This window comes from Corvus brachyrhynchos, unplaced genomic scaffold (genome assembly GCF_000691975.1).
Source record: "Corvus brachyrhynchos isolate BGI_N302 unplaced genomic scaffold, ASM69197v1 scaffold239, whole genome shotgun sequence".
NCBI classification, from domain to species: domain Eukaryota; kingdom Metazoa; phylum Chordata; class Aves; order Passeriformes; family Corvidae; genus Corvus; species Corvus brachyrhynchos.
This window is the reverse complement of record NW_008246057.1, coordinates 3,074,494-3,092,304: the sequence shown is the minus strand read 5'-3', so window position 1 is coordinate 3,092,304 and position 17,811 is coordinate 3,074,494. Positions and strand designations below refer to the sequence as shown.

The 17,811-nt window shown below is 38.5% G+C and overlaps 1 protein-coding gene across 1 annotated transcript in view; it reads left to right on the top strand.

Moving 5' to 3' along the window:
- NAMPT (nicotinamide phosphoribosyltransferase) overlaps positions 1-17,811 on the top strand; it is a 57,623-nt gene that overhangs the window by 27,390 nt on the left and 12,422 nt on the right. The window contains exons 2-6 of the mRNA XM_017745889.1: positions 11,417-11,573; positions 12,890-12,993; positions 15,502-15,630; positions 16,083-16,241; positions 16,601-16,737. Coding sequence (XP_017601378.1) covers positions 11,417-11,573; positions 12,890-12,993; positions 15,502-15,630; positions 16,083-16,241; positions 16,601-16,737 — 686 coding nt within the window. The remainder of the gene's footprint in view (positions 1-11,416; positions 11,574-12,889; positions 12,994-15,501; positions 15,631-16,082; positions 16,242-16,600; positions 16,738-17,811) is intronic.

Sequence of the window (17,811 nt, the reverse complement as noted above, 5' to 3'; positions counted from 1 at the left end):
TCACTCTTTCTTTCTCCCGCGTCTCGCCCCTCCCGCTGTGCTCCACTCGCGCCGGTCACTGCCTGCGGCTGTGTGCCTGGCGGTGATGCAGCGCGCTCCGGGAACCGACTGGCGCAAAATACGTATTTTCTAGCCCTGTGCTTAGTTCCCGACCACTGCGGTGTCACATTCGGTAGGCAAGGTGTTGGCTCAGAGGGGAGAGCCGCACTGCACGGCCCTCCCTTCGTTTCTTGGGATTAGTGGTGCTGACAGCAGTGGCAAAGTGCAGGCGCCCCGTCCGCGCTCCGACCCGGTGATTTGTGCCCCGGCAGTTCCTGACGTGCCTCGTAGCGAGTGTGCCCGGGCCGAAGTCCTGCCCCTGCGCGGCGTCGCGGTCATGTAAGCCTTCAGCCTCCAGGTCCTGGGCAGAGCCAGCGTGTGACTCCCCCTGGCTGGACACATGTGCCCGGCCTCTCCTAGGCTGGAAGACTCACTTATTTCCTTCAGGAGCTGCATTGCAATGTCAAAGAGGTTGTTGGTGGCCTAAACAAAACTACAGTAACAGTTCTGGGTGTCACTGTAAAGCATTTATTATGTTTTAGTTCTTTCAACATTGGGCTGCTGGGATGAGTTTCAGGGAGGAGGGTACTTCTGGATAGGGGAGTTGAAAAGCGAAAGCTATGTTCTGACCGGGTGTTGTTACTGAGTAACTACTGAACTACAAACCTCACTATGTGCTCTAATCACCGACTTGTGCCTTTCCCAGCCTCTCTGTGGTGATATTATTATTATTACTATTATTAGTATTGTCATTGTCGTTATTATTACTATACGTTCTGTCAAGATGAAAAGAAAGTTAACAGTTATTGTTGCTGTTTGTGGGAAGGAGTTTAGGAAGGTGGGAAGACGCTGATAAATCTTGGAGCAGCTCAGTCAGGGCATCCTGATGCTGCTGAGGCTTGCAAAGCTGCTTCCATTCAGGGCGTAATCTAGCTACAGTCCTCTTTGTAAACTAAGTTTAAGTGTTTGTTATTGTCATAATGAGTATTTTGGACCAAACCACTACACTAATCTAACTTATTCAAATATGGAAGATACACTTTTTTCCGTATCTGAGACTAATCACATTAAATACTGCAGGTCTGGATTTAAACACTATCTACTTTAAATCTAATTTGCACACTACTTTTTTCTAAATTCTCTGGGTGTGCTCAAGGATTGGTGGTAGTGAGACACACTGGAATGATATTAAACCAGTTTGTTTCTGTTTTGTTTGCTGTTTCATAGTATAGATGACTTGGTAACATTCCAGGAGTGGTAGAACCCTTAAAGAGGTCAAATAAAGGCCTGAGGTGGTGGGGTTTGGTTTTTTTCCAGTTTAAAACTGAATTTGGATGAGATTTTCTGTGGCAGCTAGGAGCATTTTGTATTATATTTAGAGTAATTGCCGCCCTCAACTGCTTTGTTAGGGCTATTCAAATTGTCTGTGTTTCCATATGCTTTTTTCCAAATCTTAGGAACTCCAGTGTCTCTGAACAAAGCTTAAACAAGTAGCTGCTTTTATCTCGTTAGCTAATATGAGCAAACATCTTCTCCCTGGATGATACTGTCATTTCCTAATCAATGAAACATACTTAGTGAGAGCACTTTCAGTAAAATTGCACTAAAATATCTGGTAGTTTGCAACATCAAGCTTTTTACAGGAGCTACCAAACACTCATACTAGCAATTAAAACAAAAGTGAGAATTGATTTTGTGGTTTTTCTTTTTTTTCTTTGTTTTTTTTTTACGTAGTTCTGCCGTGTCCACAACTGTAGCATCTGTTTCTGTCTGTACATAACATTTAGACTGAGAAAAAACATGGATCAAGTCAGAAGTTTATGTGGTGATCCAATTGCAGTAGATGCCAATCCATGCAAACTAACATTGGTACCAAAAATCACATAGACATAAACAGCTGTGAAAGAAAAAAATATATGCAGACCATACTGAGGGGTACAACCCTAGCTTAGGCAGTTGCCCATCAAAAAAAAAGTTGTGGTGTCTCAGGGTCATACCTGTCAAAACTTGTTAGTTTGAGTACTAGCTCTGGTGTCCCAGTTCTCTGTTGCTGCAGTTGGAAATCTGGGGTGAAAAGACAACTCATTACTGGTTTAGTGCCTATGCAATTTCAGAAACAAAGTAATTTGGTAGGCAAAGGTTTGTCTGCTGAGAGCTAATCCAGCCTCCCCTCCTTCTACACTATTTTGCTGTCTTCATGTGCATCATAGGACATTTCCTCTTAAATCATAGAGATTATCAAATATTCAGTTTCAAAATCTTAAAAGTGTTTTTGAAAAAGTGCTGAGTATCATACTGATTGCTAGTAAAGTCAATATTTCTAGATGGGAGTAGTTCCCAGTAGGTGAATATGCACTGGTTCCAGTACCGAGCTTCCATTACTGACTGGAGCTTACTCAATTGTACAAGTGCTCCAGGATTTTGAGGCTAGGCTTCAAACTGTACAATTTATCTCTAAACCCGATAACAAGATAAGTGTTTTTACATCACTTAGATTCTTCTTCCAGTGTACTTTGCTGCATATTCTTAAGCTTTTACAAATCCCCCAAAAGTAATTCTTCCTGTATGCTGGGAATTATATGCCATGCCCTCATGGGCATGGGCATAAGGTATGGTGTGTGTGCAACATGCTGATAAGTAACAGCAGTTTTTTTAATTCTTCTGATCGTGAGACTCAAGAGATTAATCAATGCAGTGTTATCTGGGGAGCTTCATTGTCTTTATGTTCAGTATAGCAATGGCATTTCTATTAGTGAAGTTTTCTGCTAGTGGCTTGGTATTGCTGAAAAGGGGAAGTATTTGAAGTCGAAGTCCTTGTTGATAGAAAGGTGCAAGTGAGGGGGTATCAGCAGGCTCCCTGAAAATCACTGTTCGTGCTGCATGATGTCTTAGTCTTGTGTCTATAGCAAGACACAATTTGTATAGCTACATATATATAGCTAGCTCTATATAGATTATACAATACTATAGCAGTCTTATCCCCCTCTGACAGTGGGATTCTGTTCACTTTCTGCCCTTTCCCAGTGAGAGGGTCTGTGCCCTTCAGTTCCTCATTCATCTGACATCGTTGACACACCTCCTCTGCATTTTCTTTCTCTTTGATTCCCAGTGCTCTGTTTAGCCTGTATTTGTTTATTTCTGCACAGGCAAGAAATCTTCCAGGGTATATGTAGTCTGAAACTGTGTTGAGAGGATCAGCTTGGCAGAGTTGTGTTGTTCAGTGGGAAGACAGCCATGAGTGGCACGTACCAGGCCTGGGTTGGATGGACCATGAGCTGCAAGTGGGGAAAGGCTATTGACCGAACCTTGTTTGCTGGAGTAATAATAGCTTATTTTGCTTTTGCCAATGAGATCTATTACTGTTGCTTGGCATGTTTCGTAATTAAGCTGATAGCTATAATAAGCTGCCATGCAATTACCTCTTAGTAGGAGCTGACTTGCTATCTAGACTGTAAATGAGATCTGTTTCGGAATTAATTTCTTTCTGGATGCTTTAAGGAAACCCAAAATATACAGAGTTTTAACTCTGTATGCCTTACATGTTGAATTTTAAGTATTTGTCCCTTTAAATGACTTCTTTTACTCTGCATGGATGTAGGAGAGCACTGACTTCTGAAACACTTCACGTGAGTGTGTGTTTATTCTAGGCTCTGACAGCCTGTATATTCTTTATTTAGAAGGCTAGAGGTATGTGAGGAAGAGACATGAGTACTCCTTAGCCTACTGGATTTGACTAGTACTTAATGACTGCAAAATATTCTTTACAGCAGCCCATATATTTTTTTCCTTAATTATAATCTTGTGGTGGGAGTGTGAATGTGTTCTCTTATCTCCTGTAATTCTGCCAGTGGGAAAGCATCAGAAACTTCTGGCTCGACGCTCCTTATAAGACGTAATCTTCACGCTATCTGGGTTCATTATCCTCCAAGTTTTGATTTGCAGTCACATGGTTCTCTTACAAACCCCAAGACATCATTGCTCGAAGGGAGCACTGCAACTGTATTCAGCCAATTTTTAAATTAATGGGAAGCAACCCCTTCTAGAATCATTGCAGCTTTCATTGTTGAAAAGGTAAATGTTTTTCCCCTTTCATTAAGGAACAGGAAACTTATAGCAGCATGTGCAGTAGTATAGCTGACTAGTCACTAATGTGTAAACAGTAAACATAAGGCATTTTGTTGTCTCTTTTGTGATAATCTTGAATGTAAAACTGTGCTGGTTTTGACAGAGGTAGAGTTAATTTTCTTCCTAGGAGCTGGTATGAGGCCATGTTTTGGATTTGTGCTGAAAACAATGTGGATAATTCAGGGATATTTTTGATTTTGCTGAGCAGTGCTTGCACAGAGTCAACCTTTCTGCCCCGCACACCATCCCACCAGTGGTGAGGCTGGGGTTGCACAAGGAGCTGGGAGGGGACACCAGGACAGCTGACCCCAACTGACCCAAGGGATATTCTGTACCACATGATATCATGCTTAGCATATAAAGCTAGGGGAAGAAGGAGGAAAGGGGGAAACATTTGGAGTAGTGGCATTTGTCTTCCCCAGTAACTGCTACGTGGGCTGGAGCCCTGCTTTTCTGGGAATGCCTGAACACCTGCCTGCCCATGGGAAGTGATGAATGAATTCCCTGTTCTGCTTTGCTTATGTGCAGAGAACTTTTGCTTTCCCTATTAAACTGTCTTTATCCCAGCCCATGAGTTTTCTCACTTGTACCCTTCTAATTCTCTCCCCCATCCCACTGGGAGGAACAAGTGAGTGGCAAGCAGGGTTTGGTTGCCAGCTGAGGTTAAACCACAACAAAAACCATTAAAATCTTTAGTAGTAAAGAAATCTACTGTAAAATGTTACTGTTTTTAAGCATGGTATTTTCTTTGAGAAATTTAGAATACATTCAGTTCTAGTGCTTACACTTGACCTTGCATTTTAAATGAATGTGAACCTGGTCATGTATAGCATCTCTGCTGATAATGTGCAGCTTCCATAGGAATTCAGTTGCATGTGCTTTCCTTATTTTTCATAGTACTGACTGTTCTCTTAACTTCTTTTTTTCTCACCTCTGGTCCTCTTATTTTTCAATAAACATATAAGAAATGGTGGATGAACTCTAATACGGAGACATTAGAAGTAGTGCAAGGTCATCATTCAGTCATAACCTCCATTAGCTTATCTCTCTCATCTCGTAAGAGCAGATCTCTCCCAATATTCTCACTTTGGTTCTTAAGCATTGTCTCAATCTTATGTATTCTAAGAATGGGCCTGAAGTCTCTCTAAGGCTTTTTTATTCTATGGTAATTTGAAGCTCATATAATCAAAATAGTAAGATTGTACTTGACTCTTAGATTTATTTTTGTTTTAAACTCCCTTAAAAATGTCTTGCACTTTACCTGCTATTGTTGGATGCCCTTTCTCTTGAGTTATTAAAGATTGATTATTCTGGCATTTCCTCTCTTGTTCAAATAAACTTACCATTTAACCACAGTGGCTTTTGGTTTGGTTTTCATTTCCACTGTTGTGGTGTGCATTCCTTCTGTGATTGCTTTGAATGCTACCAAAGCATCCCTGTTGAATATAACTGCTAGTCACAGTTGTGTTGGTTTTTTTCCTGAAGAGGGTCACAACTGCCTTATAACTGCTGTTAGTTGTCTCATCTCAGTGAGGTATATCTTATGGAGCAGTCCCTTTGCTCATAAGTCCTGGTTCATTTCCTCATTGTTGCTAATAACGTTGTTTTCCATATAGGTTGTTTGCAAACTTTGCTTTTAACTGGTCTATTGGCTAACTCTCCTAAAGGTTTAGGTAAAGCAGTATTTCATGCCATGGCCTCTTTCCACAATATTTGCAAATAATATGTAATACTGCAATTCATGGAGGTCTTGGGGTGCTATGCAGAAGTCTCCCCAGTGTAAGTACCAGCAGTACCACTGCATTAAAATTGTCTAACTCAGTAAGGTGTATTGCAGTGTGAGGATCCCCTAAATAACTCTTGGAGATCAAGCCTTGCAGTACAGTGACAAAGCCTGTGCTTCAGGCCCGTGTGCTGCAGACCTGCAGTGTCCTGGCCAAGTGGCCCAGTGTCCAGGCCATGCTGCTTCTGGCTTACCTTCCACCTGTCCCTCTGAGTCTTCATGGCTCTGGCTGTGTGGCACCATGGGTTCAGTGACCAGGTTGTTCTGTACCCATTTTGCACTAAGGATTTTTTAAAATAGCTCCAGAAAGCTCAAATACTGTCTTACTTGAACTGGTATCATCACAGAGTTACAGTACAGGCAAGATCCTGCTGGATCGGTGTTTGGGGGTTGTTTTCTTCACTGTAGACAGGGATTGGAAGCATCCTTCTGATGGTTCACGTTGGCATCTGACCTAGGGGAGCACCAGGAATTAACCACCAGTGGAGATTTTGGCTACACCTAACTTCTCATGTCGCATCTGGTTTTCGCATGTTTTCAAATGGTTGAATTATTTAGGCTTAAATAACCTTTTAAAGTAAGTTCATTGCAATATCTTGTCCAACAAACCTTGTAGATTATAAGAATATTTATTTTTTTTATAAGTCTTCTTTTCTAGCTTAGAAAAATGCAGCGTTTACCTCAGCCATCCCTATTTTATGATGAATACCTATTAATTCCTTTTTCTTTAAATTTAACTCTTAATGTTTGGAGTGGGTTTTTTTTGACAGATGATCTAAATGCAATTTGTGCTTCATGTTTTTTTCCTCAAAAAACTTGATTTAGTTAAATAGATGTAGTCCTTGTGGAGGTATTTTTTGTTCAGAATATACCTTTATTTGCATTAATTTTTATAAGGAGCTATCACAACTGGAAAAAAGCACTCAATTTCAGTCATAGTACATAATCTTGTAGGTAGTAGTTCCAAGGCTGTTTGTCATATGTTTTATAGACAAAACCTAAACCACAGCCTTTGAACTAAACATCAAAAGGCCTTTGAAGATACTTGGGAGAGTTGTTTTCTTGTAAGGGTCTCTTAATCCCAGTAGAGGCTTTTGTTTGGTTTCCTGTTTGTTGGTTAGGTTGGTTTTTTTTCCTGTAGAGAAGGGGTTTTCTACTGATTTTATAGTCACCCCTACTTGTCAAGAGCCCATTTGTACATGTCCTGCTTCTGTCATCCCCTTACTGAAAGCATAGAGTTACCAATACTGTCTTGATCTGTAAGTCACATAAATTTTAATTTCAAATATTGTACACTGCCTCTGGTTGTACTTTCAACTCTCCTTTAGGATACAGAAAGATGCAAGTCTTCATCTGACAACAAGGAAAGATCAGGCATTTTTTGAAGCATAGTTTTCATTGTCCAAGTGCCTTATAGTGTTGTGTTGGGTTTTTTCTTTTTGGTTGGTTTGTTTTGTTTTCAATGGCATTCTTTGTGTCTTTTATGAACTGTGCCCACTCCTACACCTTGATCCTTTTTCACACTGTTTTTTGCCACCAGGCACTTCACTACATGCCAAACCTCCTGACCACCACTATGGCAGATGGGTATTATTTCCACATGTCCTAGAAGTCCAGAAATGACAGCTAACACAATCAGCTGCTGTGACACTTTGTGGCCAGATATTCCTGATAAGTGCTCTGTCTGAGAGCTTGGGAGCAAAAGATGGCCAGATAAGTCAGCATGAGTTGTAGGTCTTGTGCTTAACTTCTCACACACCTATACAACACAGCATCAAAAAATAGTTGGGGTTGAAAGGGGCCTTCAAAGGCCATCTAGTCCAGCTCCCCTGCAATGAGCAGGGACATCTTCAACTAGATCAGGTTGCTCAGAGCCCCATCCAACCTGATCTTGAGTGCTTCCAGGGCTGGGTCATCTATCACCTCTTTGGGCAATCTGTTCCAGTGTTTCACTACCTTCATAATAAAAAAAAATTATTATATCTAGTCTGAATCTACCCTCCTTTTGTTTAAAACCATCACTCCTTGTCCTGTTCATTCAGGCCCTGCTAAAAAATGTGTCCGCATCTTTCTTGTAAGCCCCCTTCAAGTACGCAGAGTTTGGTAAGTGTGGTACTTTCAAGATTATGATTGTGCCTTTAAATTTTGTGTAGTATTTTAAAGGGTGTCTCAGCTTTGTAGATAAAACTAGCAGCTTTGTGGAATGTCAAAAGAAGCATATTTGAAATTACAGCTGTAAAGTTTGCTCAGATATAAATATTTTAATTGTCAGGGATGTGTATTTTCACTGTTTAAATAGATTCTAATGTGTGAAGAATATAATTGCATACTACACATGTGACTTGCAAAGTTAGTTCCTTATCTCCTTCAAGTACTTAAAGCAACTAAATCAATAAAATTATATTTCTGTCAAACACAAAGTTTTCATGTAGGTTTGAATCCCTAGAAGTGACTATTTTCTGGACACTAGCTAATATGTATTTTCAGGTTAAGATCTAATCTTATGTCAGAAAAGGTATCTAAACCTGTGATGCAATGTTTGAGGAACTTGAGTGGGGTTTTTTTAGGCTGAAACTGTCAGCAAGGTAGTCAGGAGGAGCTGTGTCCCCAGGTATGCTATATAAAGGATAAATCTGTTAGCATTTCAGACTGATTTCAGCTCTCAAGTTCTGGTTTGCAGCCAGAGCACTGTGTTTTGTGATCATGCTTCAGAGCAGAGTTAGAATAGGATGTTCCTAAAAAAATGTACTTAAATGCAATAAGAAAAGGTGACACCAACTCAGTGAGTGCACTGTGCCCCCTGAGCTAATTTGGGCCTGTAACCATTTTGACAGAGAAACATATAGCTGGAGGAGATGTCTTTGAACTGCCAAAGTTGAGTATATTTTCAAGATATGAGCTGAAGATCACACAAATTTTCATTACAATATAGGTGTTGGCTTCAGCAACTTGCCCATAGTTTGTAAGTTGAATAATTAAACTTTTTAAAAGAAACCTGAGTATCCTATCTCATGCAGATACAGTTTTCATTGTTTTGTTTGAATTGTGGTGAGAACAGCAGCATTGCTTTGGTTTGCTCTCAAGCTTGTCACAATGAGACAATTCTTGTCGCAAGGAATTGAGATACTCATTTGGAGAATTGGTCCTGGCACATCTGCTGTGTACACTTGCAGCTGCTGGGCTCTGTCTTGAGCCTTTACTCTGAAATCATGAACTTACAAGTCCAGTCCCAGTTGTAAAACAGAGCAAAATTTTTCATGAAGTTGCTGTAACTTACCTTGGTGGCATCAGTGGGAATTAAGGAGTTCCCACTCTCCATGCCTTTATAGTGGATGAGCATTCTAAGGATTTGTTGCAGGGTCTTTTTCTTAGAGTGCACTTAATACAATTTTTTGTAAAGGGTTTGTATATATGTGTGTGTCTTCATAGGCCCGCTAGTTAGAAAGACATGTCAAATGCAACCTATTTTTGTCTGCTCCATAGTAAAGAAGAGAGAATGGGGTGTGTGTGTGTGTTTTCTTTTGTACAGGGATTTCATTTTCCTTTAAATGTGATGATATCATGCAGAGAGTTTTCTGTGAGCTGGCAGTGTGATGTACTTCTTGGAAGTTCTGCACAGAACTAGGAAAGGACATGTTATAATTTGTGAAGTGAGACATTTATTAATAGCTAGAACTAAATCTAAAAGCCAGGTTTTGTCTTCGGGTCTAACATTGCTACTCTTGAGCATTCTGCTTTTGAGTGACTGTGGAATTGTAACAGAATGGGTTTGTGCTCCATTAAATGCCTGTGGTCCCATGCTTTGTTTGAAGTAAAGGCAGAAAACGTGCAATGACAAGCTTGGGTTTTATTTGATTGGCCTTGTAAACCTCATACAAGTAAAGACAATAGAATGATCTTAAAATTGACCTTTCTTGAATGTTTCCTTGCAGCATTGGAAACACAACCATGACAGCCTTGTACTGGTATAGGAGAAACAAAAAATGCAGTTGAGTGGTCTAGTTCATTGTCCAAACTGAGTGAAATACTAAAGTTCCATTTGAGAGGAGAGGGGAAACTGTCATTCTGAAATCCTTTAACGTGCAGTTTTAGCAATACAGATCAGGGAAACCTTCAGATATTTTACTTTGAGAATGTCAGAGATACATTTAAAAAATCATGACAAGAAGGGTGGAGTGGTGAGACTATCCCTTTTCCAATTCCTTGTATTAGAAACAAATATTTAAGATCGTTTGGAGTAAGTAACAGCAAGTATCATATAATGAGTTCATGCTCTAACCTGTAAATATGGGAGTGGGAAAAAAATTTGGACATGAGTTTCACACCATTTCGGTTTTGTTCTGATGCACAGTGTTGCTTTCTCAGCTGTAGGAACAGTTTTTCCTTATGGAATATATAGACTTGTTCACAGCCTTCTAATCGTAATTTAAGAAAACTCTTGATATCTTCAGCTTTGGGGATGCCTTGATTTGTATAGTCTGTAATTTAAACATTGATAGTACAAAGTTTCTGTCATTGTGTATTCTTTTTGTTTAATATGGAATTAAGGATTTTGCACAGAGTTTGCTTTTTAGACATTAGGAGATGAAATTTTGCAGGTTTAAGTTTTTTAATGTTTGGAGTGTACTTGTTTCAAATGCTGCTGTTACTCAAAGTAAATTTCTGGCTATATTTACTATCAGGAACTACAAAAAGCTGTAATAGTTGAATTCAGCATAACACTGTGTTTGTATGACCAGTTTCCACGTAATACACACAGACCGCAACTTCTCATGCTTCCTTAACATTGAACCTGAACTCTTTCAAATTGGTCAAAAAAGTCCATCTAGCAAACTTTGATGGGAGGTACAAACCTCAGGTAGATTTTAGAAGTATTACTGACAGTAACAGATTTGTAAACTGCCTTTGCTGTAACCAGGGCTTGAGAGACCCACTCCACTCATGGGGAATGGAACACTTGGGTAAAGGCCATTGTCGATGCCTTCTTCAGTCTGGGTGGCTTTTATTTGTGCTATGGGATGGTAGCCTTCAAAACTTCAGTCAAATACAAGCAGGGATTTGGTAGTGGTATGGAATTTTGTGCTTCCTGTAGTAATAAGCTTGGCCAAAGTGTGGGAGAGCAAAAACTGACCTGGCACATTGGTGTTCAGTGCTGCTCCTAAAATCCTAGCTAGTGTCTTTCCCAGTTAATCAAAGCGAAGTCATCAGGGGAGGAGAAGATTACTCTAGGGGGAAAAGACTTCATGAAGAAGCAAAGAATAACAGAGGGAAGACAGTCTTTTGAACTGAAAATTGAAGGAGGTTAAAAACCTGGAAATAACCCTAAAATACTTGTGGTGTAGAATGTGCATAGATAAATAAAGGTCCGAAAGAGCTTGCAGTTACTTTTAAGCTTTAATGTACAAATATTATTTCTCTTGTGCTTTGTAGTGATGTTTTGAGTTCTTACTGAAGTTTTTCTTCATGTAGGTTACACACTACAAGCAATATCCACCTAACACAAGCAAAGTATATTCCTACTTTGAATGTCGTGAAAAGAAGACTGAAAATTCCAAATTAAGGAAAGTGAAATATGAAGAAACTGTTTTTTATGGTTTGCAGTACATTCTGAATAAATATTTAAAAGGTAACTGTGTCAAATTCCAGTAAAACTTTTCCTCTAATTAAATATCTCACTTTTTCTCAAGCTTGTAGTCTTATAGCTGAAACAATTCTAGGTTATCCTGATACACCATAAGTAGTGACATGCGTAATATCTTACTTACGTGATTGTGAAAAAAGTTGCCCACCCTCGATTGGTATTGCCTTCTTAATCCAGACACCTTTCTGTCTTTATTTATAAAATCAGTGGTGTCTTTATTTATAAAATTGAAGAGGTGTTCATGTCCCAAATTCAGTGGGCAAAATTGAAATGAATGGAAATAGAACAAAACTGTGCATAGAGTCACAAACAGATAGAAGATTTGATGAAAAATATGTTTTGCATTCTGAACATAAACTTCAGTCTGTATTTGCTGGTTTGTTTACAGTGTAAACCAATAATGGTTTTAATTTTCCTTAAATTTCCTTAACTTAGATTTAATTTCCCTTAAATTTTGGATGCCCCTCACCTTCGCTCATTGAATATAGAAGCTACGTGTGAAAGTGGGTTTTATACTGATAGTTTTAAGAGTAACATCTGAAAATTCCTTGATGCTGTTTAAGTTTTTATTTGCTTTTTGCATTATGTACAAATATCACCTGTTCTGACCTGAGTGCATGTTACCTTCTGCCAAGCTTTAAAGGAAAATTTTAGTCCTACATCTTACATGTTTTTGTCTTGATCCAATAAATGTCTCTGCCAATTCCACCAAAGATTGATATTCCATTATAATCAAAACACTTGATAATTTTGTTTCTTTTGTCTTTTGCAATCTGAGGGTTTTTCTCTAAGGTAGATGACTGGCCCTACAGCAGTAGCATGCTCATTCAAATATTGTGGTTAGTCTGCTGGTTCCTGTCACAGAGTGGTCAGTCAAAGGCTGGTTGCAAAGTCTCTCCACTGGAATTCTCCCTGGAATGGCATAGTCTAACCCTTGTACTAGATATGTCCTTGCTGCAAGTGCCAGTCAACACATTGCACAATCAACACATTCCTCTGGGAAAAGCACTATTGTTAAACCTCTTGACAGGTTTTGATCATCATAAAAGAGTAATAATCTCAAATTTTTCCTGAGTCACCTTCAAACCACAAGTGTATTTTACCCTCTTGGTTTCTTGAGCATCCTAATCTGTATAATAAATGAAAGTAAAGTTTGGTTTAAACATTCTGCATTTGACATGTTTTTCATTCCTTTATTGAAGGCAAAGTGACTTTGCTGTGCCTGAACCTATTTGTTATTTATTTTATCAATTGACGAATATTGTAAGTTTCTAAGCTTTCATCTGTTTCTGAAACTCCAGGTAAAGTGGTGACCAAAGAGAAAATCAAGGAAGCCAAAGAAGTATATAGGGAGCATTTTCAAGATGATGTCTTCAATGAAAAGGGATGGAACTATATTCTGGAGGTAAAAAAATTTGTGAAAATCGTTGGAGATCATTGTGAAGGATTTCTGAATCAACTACAGAATAAATATGGCAGTCTCTTGTTTTAATCTTGATAGTAAAGACTGGATAAATTTAGTTTTTCATGTTTGGTGTACAGGGAGTAGCAGCTGTCAAAGAATAATCATATAATTGTAATTCCTTAGAGAAAAGTAATTTTCATCCTTTCAGATGCCAAATACGGCTTTGCAGGTAATAAGGATTTATGGCTGCCGTCAGCCAGCTCCTGTGAGTGGGGGCTTGTTGGCAGGTCTCCAAGTGTGATACAGTGGTTGCCTGCATCATTTACATGGCTTTCTTAAACTAATCATTACAATTTTTACTCGAATGCAGAAAGCATTACAACTTCTTGGGTGTATAAATAGTTCCTGAAAATAAACGTTTTGTTCAGTTGTTTCATAATTTTTCAGAGATATGAATGTTGAAGTTTATTATGAAATAAAAGGCCTGAGCACTTCTGACACACAAAACCTTTCAGGTTAAGTCTTTCCACAATTATCTTTTTTCCCTTTTGTTTAAAAAAGTGTCAGACTTCGAGTAATTGCAAACATCTCTTCTCTGTAAAAGCAGCAGATTCAGACTAATAGCATTCATCAGAGCTGTACTAATCTCTGCAGATAAATTAAATGCTAAGTTTCATTGTGGGCACTGGTGAATGGATATTTTTGGCATTTGAAAGCCTTTTTTTAGTCCTTTGCATTTATATTTCCCTGGATACCTAATTGAATGTGTTTTTATTGGGGGCATCTGTCTGTTAATATATCTGGAGGTCATCCTGCCACTGAGGTGGACTGTAGGTGTGCAAGAGAAGAATGAATTTCAACTAAATGTTGCAAATGGCAGAAAGGTAAATAAGCCCACTGTTTTCTAAGAGAGAGTTACGAAGAGGTTTTTAGAGGACTTGCATCCAGTTCAAATAACTGCAAATGTGGATTCAATCCATATTTGTATTTAAGCTACATTATACATTGTGAACTGCTTTCGTCTGTCTTTAAAGTAAGCTTGATCCCTCTTTGGATAAACGGAATTAATACACTTTTAATGCTGCATGCCTATCCTCACTGAGTTGTAACGTGCTTGTCTAAGTCCATTCAACTTTTGCTCTAGTCAAAATAAGCATTCCTGTGTACCCTCTGTACATATTCCTTTGTCAGGTTTTCTGTTAAAATTGTGTGTGTCATATAAAATTGTGTGTGACATATAAAAAACCCAAACATGGTTTTCATGTCGTGATCTCAGGTGCTGGTGGCTCTCAAACTGGAAGTGTATGTTCTCTTTGTGTCTTTGTGTGCCCTTTATGCACACAGAGACCCTGCTTCTGCTCACTGAATTCCAGTGTATGTTCACTGTTTCTCCCTAGCTCAGTTGCCTCAGGTGTGATAAGGAAAGTGGAGGGTGCAGTGGCTGAGTGAAGTGCCAGAAATTTGAAATGAATTTGAAACGTTCACTTAACTATGCTTTTGCCTTCATTGAATCATTATTAAATTATTTTGAGCCTTTTTGAAGGCTTTGTTGTCTTTTGTTAATCCAGGTGTCTCCAAGTCTTACAACTAGACCCTGTGTGGTATATAAACAGTTTGCTTCAGGTTATTATGTTTCCAAATAAACTTTTGAACTGTAAGGTAGAAGAGATTTCTGATGTGTGCTGAGTACTGGAGAATATGTTTTGATGCTACTTATGAATCTATCATTTCTCTGAATTGATGTAATTTTTGTTGCCTTTAACAGGATCTCTCATAGGAAGCTTTCTGTCAAAATATACTACCATCCAAGACATTTTCAGTATTGCCAGTATAGCTTGCAGAGCTTTTTCAGAAAGTTATAATTACTCTTTTAGACTTGCTATTTGGAAGTTACTCTTTTTCAAAAGGCATATTTCACACAATGCTTAGTCCTCTGGGGATGAAAGACTGACAAGAGTGACACTCCAATATGAGATTTCATGTTTAGTGAGTAATTGAGATGAAAATATTCTCTAAAATAGTTATTAAATGGATCCTGCTGTAATAAATTAACAAAGCACACATCTATACTAAGCAAAACCAGTGGACTTTTTTAAGATCTAGCTAGTAGCTGAACTTTTTTTAGCTTACAGCATATGAAAGCGTTGAAGAAAACTGAGTAGTAAGTATTTCTTGTTTTGTGTGTAGAACTTAGGTATTTTTATAGAATGCTTAAGTTTTCCTGGCTCAATTTGCCCAATACTACTGATATATACTACTACTGATAACCATCATTTGTTTTGATAAAGAGCCTGGTTTTTAAGTGACAGGATTTTCAGCCTTTTTTCCTAAGTGTGGATTTTTTCATTTATTTGGGCTGATGGGTTTATTTTCAGGGTTGAAAGAAATTAAGAAGAAGAAAGCTTTATTAATAACTCATAGCCTGACTTTTATCCATTGCAGTTAAATAAAAGAGAGCTAGGTCCTCATCTTTCCTATTGTCTAACAATATTACTGTTTCTTACACAGAAATACGATGGCCATCTTCCCATAGAAATAAAAGCTGTTCCTGAGGGCTCTGTAATTCCCAGAGGAAATGTTCTTTTCACAGTAGAAAACACAGATCCAGAGTGCTACTGGCTCACAAATTGGATTGAGGTCAGTTTTGGAAATTTAACGTGTTTTTTCTAAATACATATTAGTGGATGTAACTGTAAGGTTGAATCCTGTATTGCTTTAAAGGAAATCTCAGGCAACTTTCATTTTCTGCTTTAATTCTTTTCTGTAGTCCTCTTACCTTTTTCCCCACCTGGCAAGAGATCATAATAATTGTACAGGAAATTCACAGCAGTACTTTTATGCATAAAAACAAAGAGTGGGGGGAACTGTGTGTCAGTAGTTTGCGAGTGATAACTCCCGAGAGGGTCAATACCTTGCCTACCTTATAAAGGCTAATTACTTAAGCCCTAAAGTAAACTGTTGGAGGCATCAGTACTTTCTGAACAGGGAATGAAAATAGATAGACCTTTTTGTGCCTGATTAAATGCCAAGTGGACATTGTTAAGTTCTAAGCAAATATACACCTAATATTGTGATGGGTTTTGTTTTAGACTATTCTTGTGCAGTCATGGTACCCAATCACAGTGGCTACAAACTCTAGAGAGCAGAAAAAGATTTTGGCCAAATATTTGCTGGAGACTTCTGGCAGCTTGGAAGGACTGGAATATAAACTGCATGACTTTGGTTACAGAGGAGTTTCTTCACAAGAGGTAATACTGCTTGTCTAATAATTTGAAAAGTCCAATTTGTTGCTAACTATAAAGAATTGTAGCATGTCTGTTAACCTCTGTGTCCCTGTTCTCCACTGAAATTGTGAATGCACAGAACACTGTTTGGACTATGTGTGGAGGGGGAGGTCTGGGCTGGGGGTGGGTGCAATGTCTGAACTGTGAGCGCTAGACTGGGAGAAGTTTTGTCTGTCTTCCCAGTGTAAGTGAATGAAGAGAGTATAGAGTACTGGTGAAATGGGAATTGAGTCAGAGTTTTGCTGTTACAAACTAGTGCTAGGTGGTGACTAGATTTAGGCTTCTATATTTGGCATGAAAACTGAAAGTTGCATCTTTTTCAGACTGCAGGAATAGGAGCTTCAGCTCATTTGGTGAACTTCAAAGGAACAGACACTGTAGCAGGAATTGCATTAATTAAAAAGTACTATGGTACAAAAGATCCAGTTCCAGGATATTCTGTTCCAGCTGCTGAACACAGGTAAGATACTAGGCTAAGCCTTTCTAAAAATACCTTAGGAAAATGTAATTCTTTTCTTACCCATCTTTGTATCCAGAAATATACCATACAATATTAGCCATGACTGGTCCAGTTGCTGAAGCTGCAGTTCTGTACTGATGCCTCTATATGTTCTAGGGGCACATAAGTAGCATGGTTGTTCTTAGCTATAAATGTGTTTTAAATGTTTTTAACTATAACCTTCTTATCAGTGTCTGAATAAATTTGGAAAATTCTTTTTAGAATAAGCTTGAAGGCTTACAGTCTATAGATATTGAGGATTCACATTATGAACTTCAAACTTTGTTTTAAATATAAAATCATAAATTGAAAAACTCTTAAGTTGCAATTCTGGACTCTCAAGTTGATGTTCTCCCTCTAGAAAAGGCAGTTGCTCTCAAGCTTCCCATCAGTCTAACTAGTAATGGTAAATCCTTGCTATATCACTAAGAATTGTGAATGAGTTTTTAAGAGTGAGAGACTGATCTCAGACATTTGAGATAGAGAGCTCTTGCTTTTTTTCAAATCCGCGTCCTGTACAAGGTTGGGAGTGAATGCAAATCCTTGAATTTCAGTTGCATGTCTACACACTGAAATGAGAATATGAAAGAAGGTTGTGTTTTTCATATTGAGCACAAAAGCTGGTTAACTATGTAGTGTTGATTTTGAATAGTTAGTATTCATGTAGGATTGCAAGACAGATAATGGAAAGGCTTGCGTGAATAGCCCTTGTAGAGTAGTGGTCATCTTTGAAGGAGCACTGCTTCATAGAACTTTCTGTAGCATTGCTGTAATGCTGTTCTAGAACTCCTGCTTGATCAACAGATGTGACAGTTTTTGTCTGAAATTTCTGATGACCCAAACTACTGTAAAATTTTTTGTAATGAAAGCAAAAGCAAACACATGGAGTCAAGATCAAGTGTCTTTTGCACAGCATACTGAAGTGGTGGCATTAGAGCAGAGAGCTTAAACTGCCCTGCCTAAAGTTTGCACCACCAAATACAGACTGCAGTCGCCCTTTCTGAGTTAATACACAAAAACAGTCTCATACAAGAG